The sequence below is a fragment of the Cryptomeria japonica genome, chromosome 7, assembly GCF_030272615.1.
Source record: "Cryptomeria japonica chromosome 7, Sugi_1.0, whole genome shotgun sequence".
In the NCBI taxonomy this organism is placed as follows: domain Eukaryota; kingdom Viridiplantae; phylum Streptophyta; class Pinopsida; order Cupressales; family Cupressaceae; genus Cryptomeria; species Cryptomeria japonica.
In genome coordinates, this window is record NC_081411.1 from 449,302,682 (window position 1) to 449,314,906 (window position 12,225).

General features: G+C 35.3%; 1 protein-coding gene across 1 annotated transcript; it reads right to left on the reverse strand.

Annotated features, from left to right (window-relative positions):
• Nucleotides 1-3,604: 3,604 nt before the first annotated feature.
• LOC131030380 (putative multidrug resistance protein) lies at nt 3,605-10,358 on the reverse strand. Its single transcript, XM_057961176.2, has 8 exons — nt 10,116-10,358; nt 9,914-9,968; nt 9,243-9,421; nt 8,379-8,836; nt 7,741-8,281; nt 5,950-6,825; nt 4,543-5,540; nt 3,605-4,063 (listed from the first exon to the last, which is right to left on the reverse strand). The coding sequence occupies exons 1-8, from the start codon at nt 10,356-10,358 to the stop codon at nt 3,682-3,684; spliced, it is 3,732 nt and encodes a 1,243-aa protein (XP_057817159.2). The 3' UTR covers nt 3,605-3,681.
• Nucleotides 10,359-12,225: the final 1,867 nt, after the last annotated feature.

A 12,225-nucleotide genomic window follows, 5' to 3' on the forward strand; every position in this document is an offset into this window, starting at 1 on the left:
GATGTGTATTTCTATGTAATTTAGATATCAAAGGTTACACAATTGAATCTTCAAGTGACATATAACTTACATTTTTCTATACATGTTTGCAAGTTGTTTGCTAGGGACGGTCAGTTTATGCAAACATTCATAATTTTATTGAATTTCAACTTACTGTAAATGTTGCAGCACTTGCAATTAATTTTGTTGCAACTATTTCATCTAGAAAAATTCCTCTGAATTCTGTGTAGATTAGTTTTGGGGTGTTGCCTTGATCTCACATTTTGTAGATTGTTATTCATTTGTTTCTCACTACTGGACCTCAACCTCTGCATGTACAACTTCTTTGGGTGAACCTAATCAATGGACACAATTGGAGATCATGCATTGGCAACAGAATCGCCAACAAATCACCTCATGCACCGACCTCTAGTAGGGCATAAGTAGGAATCACTCTATTATATGCAATCCAATATTGATTTCTTAATGTTGTAGCCAACCCAAAAATTTATGTTTGAACAATACCTTTTGAAAACCCTCTCTTTTATGCTTGATGCTCCATAATCCCTTTGTCAATGCCTCTCAAAGCTATTCCATAATGCCTTGAAATAATTAGCTAGTAATATTTTCTCATATTTTTTGGAATCGGAAACTGCCAAAACAAAATTGGGAGAGAGAGTGCTTTTTATGCTATTTTGCCCAGAACGTAATTGGCTTGAGTTTCTATATAGTTACATTATGTTTTTATTGCCAGCTCAAGTTAAATCTATGGAAATACATTAATAAATTTCTTTTAGAAGCATTATTGGTGTCTTTTGACTTGGTAAATACTGGTCTTGAGGTAATGGACTACAGGTATCCCATAGCACTTACACCATAACTCTGCTTCAAATTCTAAACTTGGGTTATTTTGTTGTGAGTGTGCCCATTAACATTAAAATACAACACCTAGGATTTAAATTGATTTTATATTTTATTTATTTATTTTTGTTTGATTGATTGAGGGTTTAATAGATATTCAGGACATGAGATGCAAATTGGAGTCTAGGGATACCTACGCTTTACTCTGGACATGCGATGCCAATAGAAGTCAAAGAATGCCTGTACTTTTCTAGTTGTTTGATGCATATGATCCAACAATTCCCAAGGCAAACTAATCATGGGTCTTCCCGGTGGCAATGTTCTAGCTTACTACTAAGTCACAGCCACTAGACTTATTTTTATTTAACTTAATTTTTATGCATATGTTTTTTTTATTATATGCATCTCAACCCATGAGATGCAAAGAAGGGCCTAGGAATGCCTACACCTTTCTATTTGTCTAATGCATAGGATCCTTCCAATCAATTGCAATGGGAAACAAAACTTGGGTCTTCATGGTAATGCTCCATTTTACCACTCAATCACAAACAATGGAGTTGTTTTTATTTAATTTAATTTTAATGCATATAATTTTCATACAATTTGTCATTTCTACAAGGCATCATTTCCACATATCATTTTCTTGTAGAATTAGGTTAATAATTAGTATTAACTTATTAAGTCATTCTATGGGACCCATCTTTGATGAATAATGATTTACATGAATCCAAATTTCATGAACTTGAATTGTCTTCTCTTGACACTTATTGCATTAGGTGATTGCCAGATGGATGAAGCAATCTGATTCAAACTAGTGAGATAAATCATTGCTTGATTTAATTATTGATTTTGAGTTAAGCCATTTTACGTTGGATGACTAGGAAAATTATTAGAAAGCTAAATTTTTTTATAAACAAAATGCTACCTTTTTAGTGTTCTTGTTTTTAATTTCTTAGGGCAATTTGTGATGTTGAAAGAGAAACAAAAGTTGTTACATCCAGTCAACAAGTGCAAAAGATTGTTTTCTTGTCATAGTGGGTTTTGTAGCCAAATAAGTGCTCTACATGTTGAAGATGACCTTTGGTTGGTCTAGAACATCTCTGGGAAGTTGGAAATTTGGAGAGAAGATGAAAAAATGAAGGATTTTGTGGTTGGTGGTGAAATTGCCAGATTTTAGCATGTGGTGAATTTGAAGGCAGGGTATGCTATATCTCTTTCAGTGTCTATACAGTTATGTATCTAGATTCAAATTAGTTTCTTGTACTCCATAGCTTGATGTTGAGATGCCACTTCATGTATTATTCTTTTTGTAGTGCTCCAAAAGTAATTTTGTGTAGATTAATTATTATACTTTCTAGAGCCTACTAAAAGGATGTCAATTTCCTACAAATTTCTCAATCCGCGAGGGTCATCTGTTGAGCATGAGGTTTTCTTTGTTGAAGATGGTGTAAAGAAATCGACAAGATTGTGTACAATTTTATTTGCAATTGTTTCCAATCTTTAGAAACTAAGCTTTCATTGAGTCCTTTGTTATTGAATTGAATTGATTTGAAAGTTCTTAGGAGGCTAGAACAATAAATCTATACAATCAATTCCCTATTTTGAGTTGGTATTCTATAAATACAAGACAAGGTTGGAGTTGATCTACATGTGTTAACAATAATGAGTTGATGGTTATTTAACCTTAATATTATAAAGTTGTTTGTGATATTTTTCTCTCTGTAAAAATGTCTTCCATTATAAGAAATAGCTTTTGTACAACAAATAGGATGTTGAATTTTAGTGTAATAAACCCAAAACAATACTACAAATCAACACTTTGCTAATAAACCACTCTTAAATCAAAGCTTATAGTACCTAGTTAGAAATGTATATTTCCTTCCTCATATACATAGTTTTCTTCACAAACTTTTCTCCACACATCATAGTCAACGGTAGCTTAAGTTATTGGCCATGACACATATACACAGTACAATAATGCAAACTTTCTGAAAAAAAACTCATCACTCTTTTCCTTGCAACTTTGACAGTAGCATCCAAAAGCAAAACCATTCTTGACACTCTTTAGTAGGACCTTCGCTGCTCTGCAACACTTGTTAATATGAATAAATTGTGATTATAATTTGCTATATTTAGAATAGGTTATAAAATTGTCATTAATTTTAAGACAAGATTTTCATATTGCATGTATAATCAAATTGCTTAACAAATCATTTTCAATCAACAAGTTTTGAAACAAAAAGGTTTTTAAAAAATTATGTAGAATTTTATATCTACATGCTAGATTCACTTTATGAACATAAAATTCACTTTTATGAGACAAATCTTAAACTTAATTGTTGATGTAGAATCTCATTATCCTAAAGTATTCATATAACAAATTTAAACTTACCAACACATTGAAAAAATAATTTGTGACATCTATGTCACATATAATCTTAATCATTCAATTCTTATATTTATTAAAATATGAATTATTAAATTCCAAAATCCTTCTCCTAAACCAAATTTAATTATCATTATGGTTTAATTAATTTGTCTCAAATATCCATGCAAGATAAAATTACTTTTAAATTAATATCTTTTTGTTTTATTTTATTTTAAATAATCATTGAAACATAATCTTTCAAAATTATTAAATTTAAAAAAATAAAATCTAAATAAAAAGAAGGAAGAAATGTTTGTTAAGCTATTATTTCAACACCCTTCTTCATTTATAACCTATATCTTCAACTATAACTAATTTACCATTTCACAAAAAATATAAACTTTAACGTATTAACAAACCCACTTCTCTATTATTCCAAGCTTATTGGTGCCTTAAACAAACCCACTTCTCTATTATTCCAAGCTTATTGGTGCCTTAAAAGACTGCATATTTACAAGTGCAAAGTAAGCCCCACTATCTCCTTTTCCCATCAAATGAAAATGACTTCCTTGCTCTGCAACTCGTCCATCCCTTATTACAGCTATGGAATCTGCATCCCGAATGGTGCTTAAACGATGAGCAATGATTACACTCGTTCTCCCCACCATCACTCGGTCCAACGCATCTTGCACCACCTTTTCAGATTGGCTGTCCAATGCATTGGTGGCCTCATCCAACAACAATATGCTTGGATTCTTAATTATTGCCCTTGCTATTGTAATCCTTTTTTTTTGTCCTCCCGATAATTGCACTCCTCTCTCTCCAGTTTGTGTATCATATCCATCCTCCAAACAACTACATACCAACCCAAAAAATTAGTTTACATCAAAATGTTATTATTAATGTGTCAATGGTTTAAGATCTTTCATGTATTTGACTGTTAGATTTAAACAACATATTCTAACTAGAATTTATAGTAACTTTTTAGCGGGACTTGCTTATTAGTATGGCTTGAGATAACTCACTTCAAAAATTTAATTTCAAATAAATTACATTAAAAAAAAATCGAAACTTAGAATGTGTTGTTTGAGCCAAATCATTTAAAGAAGTCAAAGCTTAAAGTGTTGTTTAAACTTCATCAATATGATTTCAAATAAATCAATAATTTCAAATTAATCATTTAAAAAATAAAACTTGATATGTACTATTTAAATCAAACTATTGAACAAATCAAAACTTAGAATGTATTATTTAACTATATTCGTGAAATAGAATCATTTAAACAGATCCAAGCTTAAGATGTGCTATTTAAGACAAATTAAATTATATATTACCTAATGAAATCGTGAGCATTGGCTGCTTTGGCGGCCTCGATCATCTCTGCCTCAGTTGCATTCTGTTTTCCATAACAAATGTTGTCTCGAATGCTGCCAGCAAAGAGCGTGGGTTCTTGGCCGACGAGGCCAATGTGCTGCCTGAGACTCCTCAAATTGAACTCTGTAATGTCTTTCCCGTCGATTCTAACGACCCCTTTGAGAGGGTCGTAGAATCTCTCGATCAACCCAATGATTGTGGATTTCCCCGACCCGCTCTGCCCAACAAGAGCAACTCTTTGCCCTGCTTTTATGCTCAGGCTAAACTTGTTGAAGATCATAACATCTGGACGAGATGGGTATGCGAAGTCCACGTTCCGGACATCGATGTTTCCCTCGATCTTTTCTGGTTTCTCGCCCTCTCCATCATCAGGATTAATGGCAGCCTCTCTGTCAAAAATGTTGAAGACCGAAATCAATGCATCAGAGCCCTGGGCAATGTCGCTTGTCATGGTGCCGGCTTCTGCTATAACTCGTGCAGTGCTCATGAGAACAAAGTATGTTTTGAAGAATGCATCAGGGGATATGTGGCCATCATAGACTTGATGCCCACCGTACCAGTACGTGAGGGCTGCATTCAACATAGAGAGGCTCTGTGATGCTGCCAGAACTAATCCTGCAAACCAGGATTGCTTCATGTTATCTCTACGAGGGCCTTCCTGTGTTTCTTTAAAGAGATTGAGAATCTTGTCTTGAGAGGAGAAGGCAGTAATTGTCCTGTGGTTGCCCACAGCCTCTGAGGCTACTTGGCTTCCACGCCCTTGACCTTTCACGGCCTTCTCAGCCATGGCTGTCATGATGACCTTTCTGCTGTAGAAACATGCTATTATTAGGGGTTGGGCGGCTATTAGAACTAGTGCAAGCCGCCATGCTAAAATCAGGCTCATGGTAAAGGCTATTAGCACAGCAGATACAGCTTGTACAATAAGGGATGCACGATCACCCACCAGAGATCTCATCTGCATATAGGAGTGCATAGACCATGTCAAGACTAACCAAGATCACTTATAATTTTAGTTTGTTTACATTGTTTGGACTCTTATTCGAAAGTGTCAGTTTTTTTTAGTTTTTGTTTTTTTAATTTTTGTTTTTAAATATATATTCATTTTGTTTTAAAAAAAAGTTGAATTGTAGAATGTTTTGGTAGAAAAAATTATCATATCTATATATATATTATGTTTGTGAACTTTACTTTTTATTTTAATAATTTATGATATTGTTTTCATGTATTATTATTTAATTGTTTTATTTTAATTTTTTATTGTTAACACTTCCATTCACTCACTACTCTCACTTGATAAATGTAAAATAAAAATGAATATCAAAGAAATAAATAACAAATAGAGCTGCAAGAGTTGAGAAACGTACCACATTAGCTTCTTTTTCAAGCATGGTGCAAATGGCTCCACTGGAATTATCCTCTTGATCGAACCAGCCAATTTCAAATGTAAAGATCTTCGCTAGCATGCTTTCACGAACTCTTTTTGTGAGATATTCCCCCATGACTGCAAAATTGTAGTGCTGGACCACACTAAATACGAAGGAAATGACACCAATACAGAAAAAGATGAGAGAGTATTTTTTGGTTTCGGATTTGATCTTGTCGTGATCTTTAAAGAAAAACACAGAAAGCATAGCCCCACTGAAAAAGGAATACGTTGGCTGAACTGCTCCAAAGACTATGGCACCTAAACACCCCAATAGAGCTTGCTTCCATTCTGGAGCATTCAACATCAACAACCGCCGAAAAGACGGGGCGGAAGAAACAACTTCTTGTTGTTGTTTCTCTTGTTCTGGATGCACCGATATAGACCGGTATGAACTTGATTTGCTTACAAAGCTGGAGCTTCTCCCTCTTGCATGAGCCGCGTCTCTCAAATCGCAATACTGATCTTCTGACTCATCTAAATGACTTGTCATTTCTTGAAGCTGAACTAGAGTAGCATAGGCTCCACCATCTCTGCTTATCAAATCGCTGTGCTGGCCAGACTCGATCACATGACCACCATGGACCACTGCGATAAAGTCGGCGTTGCGGATTGTGGAGAGGCGGTGGGCGATTATGAGCGTTGTCCGACCAATAGAAGCATTGTCCAGGGCTTCCTGAACAATCTTCTCCGACTCCGCATCCAAAGCGCTGGTGGCCTCGTCCAGCACAAGTATCCGAGGATCTCTTATCATAGCTCTTGCAATGGCTATTCGCTGCTTTTGTCCTCCAGACATCTGCACTCCGCGCTCTCCTACCTACAATATTTCACAAGCACATTAATTTAATTAGTGATTCTGATCATACCATTCACGAGACTTGAAAATATTCTAAAGTATGATACGAGGGATGATATTACGAATGTATTATAGGTGTTTTCAATAGAATGGATGTTTGTTAATCTTTGGTTGTTAGTGAAAGCAATCAAAATTTAGCTAATATATTAATTCAATTAGTTGAATATAATTAGTGATGGCGATGATATGTTCTTTGATTACGTCATCCATCAAGGTTCAAATATTTTGATATATGAAATGAAATGGATATTCGTTAATCTTTGGTTGTTAGCTAAAGAGATATCAATATTCCACAAGGCACATTAGTTCAATTGATTGAGTACAATTAGTGACAGTGATGTTCTATTCCTGGATTACACCATCCATAGAGTTCAAATATTCGGAGGTATAATATAAGAGAGATTAAGATTGTGTCCTAGATAATTTTAACAGAATGGAAACTCATCAACTTTTGATTGTTAGTCAAAAAAATATCAATATTCCATTAGCATATTAGTTCAATTGGTTGAGCATAATTAGTGATGGTGATGGTATGTTCCTTGATTACACCATCCATCAAGATTCAAATATTTTGAGGTATGATATAAGGGATGAGGCTAGGATTGTGCCGTGGAACAAAATGGACATTGTCAATCCTTGATTGTTAGTTAAAGAGATATCAATATTTCATTAACACATTAGTTTAATTGATTGAACATAATTAATGATGGTGATGATATATTCCTTGATTACACCGTTAACCAAAATTCAAAAATTTAGAAGTATGATGATGGATCAATTTTCCACTAATGATTGAGCACAATTAGTAAAGGTGAAAATAACATCAATTTTGTAATGAATGTAAACTCGGGGACAAAATGGAAAGGAAAATCTGACCTGGGTTTCATACCCATTTGGCAATTGAGTGATAAACTTGTGAGCGTTGGCGGCCTGCGCAGCCGCAATGACATCCTCCATGCTGCCTCCCTCCTTCCCAAACAAAATGTTTTCTTTGATTGAAGTCGCAAACAGCGCAGGCTCTTGGCTCACTAATCCAATTTGGCTGCGCAGCCATTTCAGATTCAGCTCCCTCATATCAACTCCGTCCAGCAGAATCTGCCCACCCAGAGGATCGTAAAATCTCTCCACCAACGCAACAGCCGTAGACTTCCCTGATCCACTGCCTCCCACCAAGGCGACCGTTTTGCTTGGCGGAATGGTGAGAGAGAAATTGCGAAATACGAGGCTTTCCGGCCTCGATGGGTATGCGAATTCAACGTTTCTAAATTCGACTTCACCGCGCACTTGTTCCAGAATTTCTCCTTTACTATCATCCGAATCGATGATGGGCACCCTCTCGATCATGTCCAATATACGACGTGCAGCGCCGCAGGCCTCCGAGAAGTATCGAATGTTTGGAATTGCAGTGCCCAGACCTCTGCAAAACATCAAACAGGGCAAGGCAGAACTTTTAGTTTTCTGTTTTGGAATGAATTATAGACCGAAAGAATTTGATTTGTTTTTAACACACTTACAAGCCACCCATGACAAAGCAAATTCCAGCAGAGAATATTTTTCCTCCGCTTATGCCATGATACATGACCAACCTGCTACCATACCAAGCTATAAATGACCAGGTGCAGAAAGTCAGTCCCGTACTTCCCACCGCCATGCCTTTCATAAGGCCCTGTTTTATTCCAAGCTTTACAGTTCCATGAAGCGCGTCTCCAAACTTGGTCATGGTCCGTTCCTCTCCCACAAAAGAAAAAACGGTTCTAACTGATGAAACGGCTTGCTCTGCAATATTGCCAGCCTTGTCATAGGCTTCACGAATGTTGTGAGCGATTCCAACAAGAATCCGCCCATACATTATTCCCGGAATTATGAGCAATATCACAAAAGGAGAGATCACTATCGCCAATCTCCATGTCAAGAACAAACCGAATATATAACTACCGAAGAAGGTGGCCATGTTCATCAGGAAGCTGGGTATCTGCTCAACAGGGACAACGTTTCATGAAATTTAATATATTTCCCTTTGAAAACTCATATAGATAATACGCTCACATTTTAGCAATCAATTTTTTACTAAAAAAATCTTTCACAAGGTTTCCAGTAAGGAGAAGTCTGTTGGGGAAACCAGTTTTGTTTTCGAATTTAATTGTGTGGGAGTCTTTTATCTATATTTCAGATCATATTTTGTAATTTATCAATAAGATGTTAAATCAAAATCATAAATAATAGCTCATAAATTTAACATCTTAATAATAGATAAAAAAATATGATCCAAAATCTTGATAAAAAACTTACACAACTGAATTTGAAAACAACTACCAACACTATAAATTGTGATAATACTTGCTCATACAACTGCAATAAAGAAAATGGAAGTAATATACCTTGTCACTGAAAACTGTTTGAATAATAAATGTATCAGTGGAAACACTGGCAACTACGACGGATGTGGTAGTGCCCTGCGTGTCAAAGAATCCTACATCCTGCCTTAACACAGCTTTCAAATATTTTCTACGCATGCGAGCTGTCTGCCTTTCGGCCGTCCTTGTCCAACAAAACCCCTCTACAAAAATTTAAAAAAATTCACCTCATATAAAATGATTGATTTTTGTTTTGACTATCCATGTTTTTCCATGTTTTAAATTATATTGTGATCTGAAATGTCTAAAAAATACAATCAAATTCAATATTTAAAAATCATGCATAGTCAAATTCAATGAATAGATCATTGAATTTAATTCAAAACATCTAAAAAAATATATACACAATATTCACGGCAAGTTTAAACAGCGCACTCATATTTTAACATGTTCAAATGATTTATTTGAAATTTCACTAATTTTTTCAATAGAATCTATTTATTTTTCTAATTTTAGATAAACTATTTAAACAAATTATAAAAACTTATTTTTAGATAAATCACCCACACAAATCAAAATTTAGAATGCAATGTTTAAACCAAAATCAAGATTCAATGATTTGAAATATCTAAAAGTCACACACAATCAAATCTAAAACCAAATTCTAAAAAAACAGAAAAAACTATTTAACCCACCAAGAAATGCTGCAAATCCCAACGCAATCGCAAGATAGACCAATATTAGTGAGAACTGCAATTTGAATCAAAAAATAAAAAAAAATCATTAATCACTTATGCAAGCATAATTACCAATAGATTATCATTACTACAAAAGAAATATGACAGAACGTGATTGGAAAGATTATGGTTAAACTTTGTAGCTGTACCCAATACTCACCTTTCTAATATTACTAAGAAATTGAGGTCCATTAGAAGAGGGGCCATTTCCGAGTGTATTGAGTACATTAGTCAAAACAGCGAGCAAAACAGGAAGATACAATCCATCTCCAATAGCTCCAAATGTGCCCAATCCAACAAGCCACCAATCAGTTGAATCGGCATATTTGAAAAGCTTCCAAATGGGAACGCTTTGATATGAATTCTCGGAACGATCTTCCTTCTGGGTGCTTGGACTTTTCATCTCTACGCAGTTATGATCGAGGTGCAGAATGCCACCATTCCAACCACCTCTTATAATCAGATCCAAAAAAATCGTATAATGTAGGATCTGGATCGTCTCGTTCGTCACTCGTGACATTTCATATCAAAATACCATGCACCTGCTATTCCCTTGGATTTTTTAATTTTGATTTACACCATATTTTAAATTAGAAAGATCCTTCTTTTGAAGTCAACCAAATAATAGATAACAGATATACGTTATATGGCGAATTTCTTCGACCTCCATTACAATCATTGTTTTCAATTAGTGGCCTTGAATTTGTTAAACAAGTGGGCAACTGCGGAAATTGAGGGTGCATTGAATCCAGAAGATTATAAAATCGAGACGCGCTGCCACATAAGTGACTGCTTCTAAAAGCTAACGCATGTGGTGACATCTACTCCACAATCATTAAATAAGTGGAGGACCCACCGGATAATCGATCTGCAATGTTGGCCAAAAGAAGATCAATCATATATGCTTTTTTTTGGCCTCTTGCCAAAATTGTGAATTTGTCTTTAATAGTGATTGTTTTATTAAAATTTGATTTTATGAAATTTAATAAAGAGTTGGGATAGATTATGTAATATTTTATGAGATTTAGAAATAATATAGTTTGGAGATTTAGAAATATAATAGAAATAAAAGTATAGGAGTATTCATTATGCAAGATATTTTTATATGAAATGTGCAACCTACTTTTTGAAATCAATAATTTAGAATTGAGGAGAAATTCAAGACGATTGAATTGATACATGTTTACATATATTAACTAGCAGTTGCACTTTGGTGTGCAATAGGTACATTGAAGAGGTGTGGAAGGTCAATTAGGAAAAAAATGAGTGTATTTTGCATACATTTATTTAGTGCATAAGTTCAATTGGTGGGCCATTTAAGAATTGATGTTGTTTGTGCAACTAAGGTCTCAATCAAGAAGCGGTAGCTTAAAATGAACTATGCATCTAGTTATAGGGATCCAAACATAACCTAAAAAAGATGTCCGAATCAAGTAGATAACTAGATTCCATTACCAACGAGGTCATGTCATTTTTGCAATAGATGGAGAGGGAGAGGAAAGGGGATAAATAAACAGAGAGGCAAAGAGATATAAAAGTAGAGAGAGAGAGAGAGAGCGGGGGGGAGAGATGGAGAATAGAGATAGAAAGAGGGAGACAATTAGAGGGGGAGATGGAGACAGAGAAATATAAAGATACGACAAGTGATATATAGAGAGAGCTAGAAGGATATATATAAATATTAGAAGAGATGGAATGTATTAAAGAAAGATAGAGATAATGAGATATAGACTGAGAGGGAGAGGAATTGATGGGAAGATAGAGCTAGAGGGAGCAAGAGAGACATAAAGGAGGTAATAGAGAGAAGAAGAGAGAGGGGGGAGAGATAGAGATAGAGATAGAGATAGAGATAGAGAGGTAGAAACAACGAGTGTGTGTGAAAGTGTGAGAGATATTGAGATAGGGATGAGGAGGAGTAACAATGAGTGTGTGAGCAAGATTTAGAGAGATAGATAGACAAGAGAGAAATAAGAGATATAGAAAGAGGGAGTAACATAGAGAGGAGAGAAACAGAGAGGGCGTGCAGGAGGGAGCGGTCTAACCAGGGGTTCGGTGAAGGATGAGGATATAGCTGATGGAGAGGATGGTGGCGACGGTGATGGTGTGGAGATTGGTGATCCTTGCCTTGTCCTGTTTGAGGACTGTGCCATGTTCCATGACGAGGATGACGTGGGAGCGGCCAGTGATGACTGTGAAGGGGTGGGATGCTTTGCTGTGCTTGGGGAATTCGTGTTTGATAGCGCTGAAGGATTTTTTTGCTTCTGTCTTCC

Coding starts and splice junctions, on each gene's coding strand:
- LOC131030380 (XM_057961176.2), bottom strand. CDS start 10,358: ATGAAAAGTCCAAGCACCCAGAAGGAAGATCGTTCCGAGAATTCATAT. Junction 9,969..10,115: donor TTCTTAGTAATATTAGAAAG/GTGAGTATTGGG, acceptor TTCAAATTGCAG/TTCTCACTAATATTGGTCTA. Junction 8,837..9,242: donor AAACAGTTTTCAGTGACAAG/GTATATTACTTC, acceptor CCTGTTGAGCAG/ATACCCAGCTTCCTGATGAA.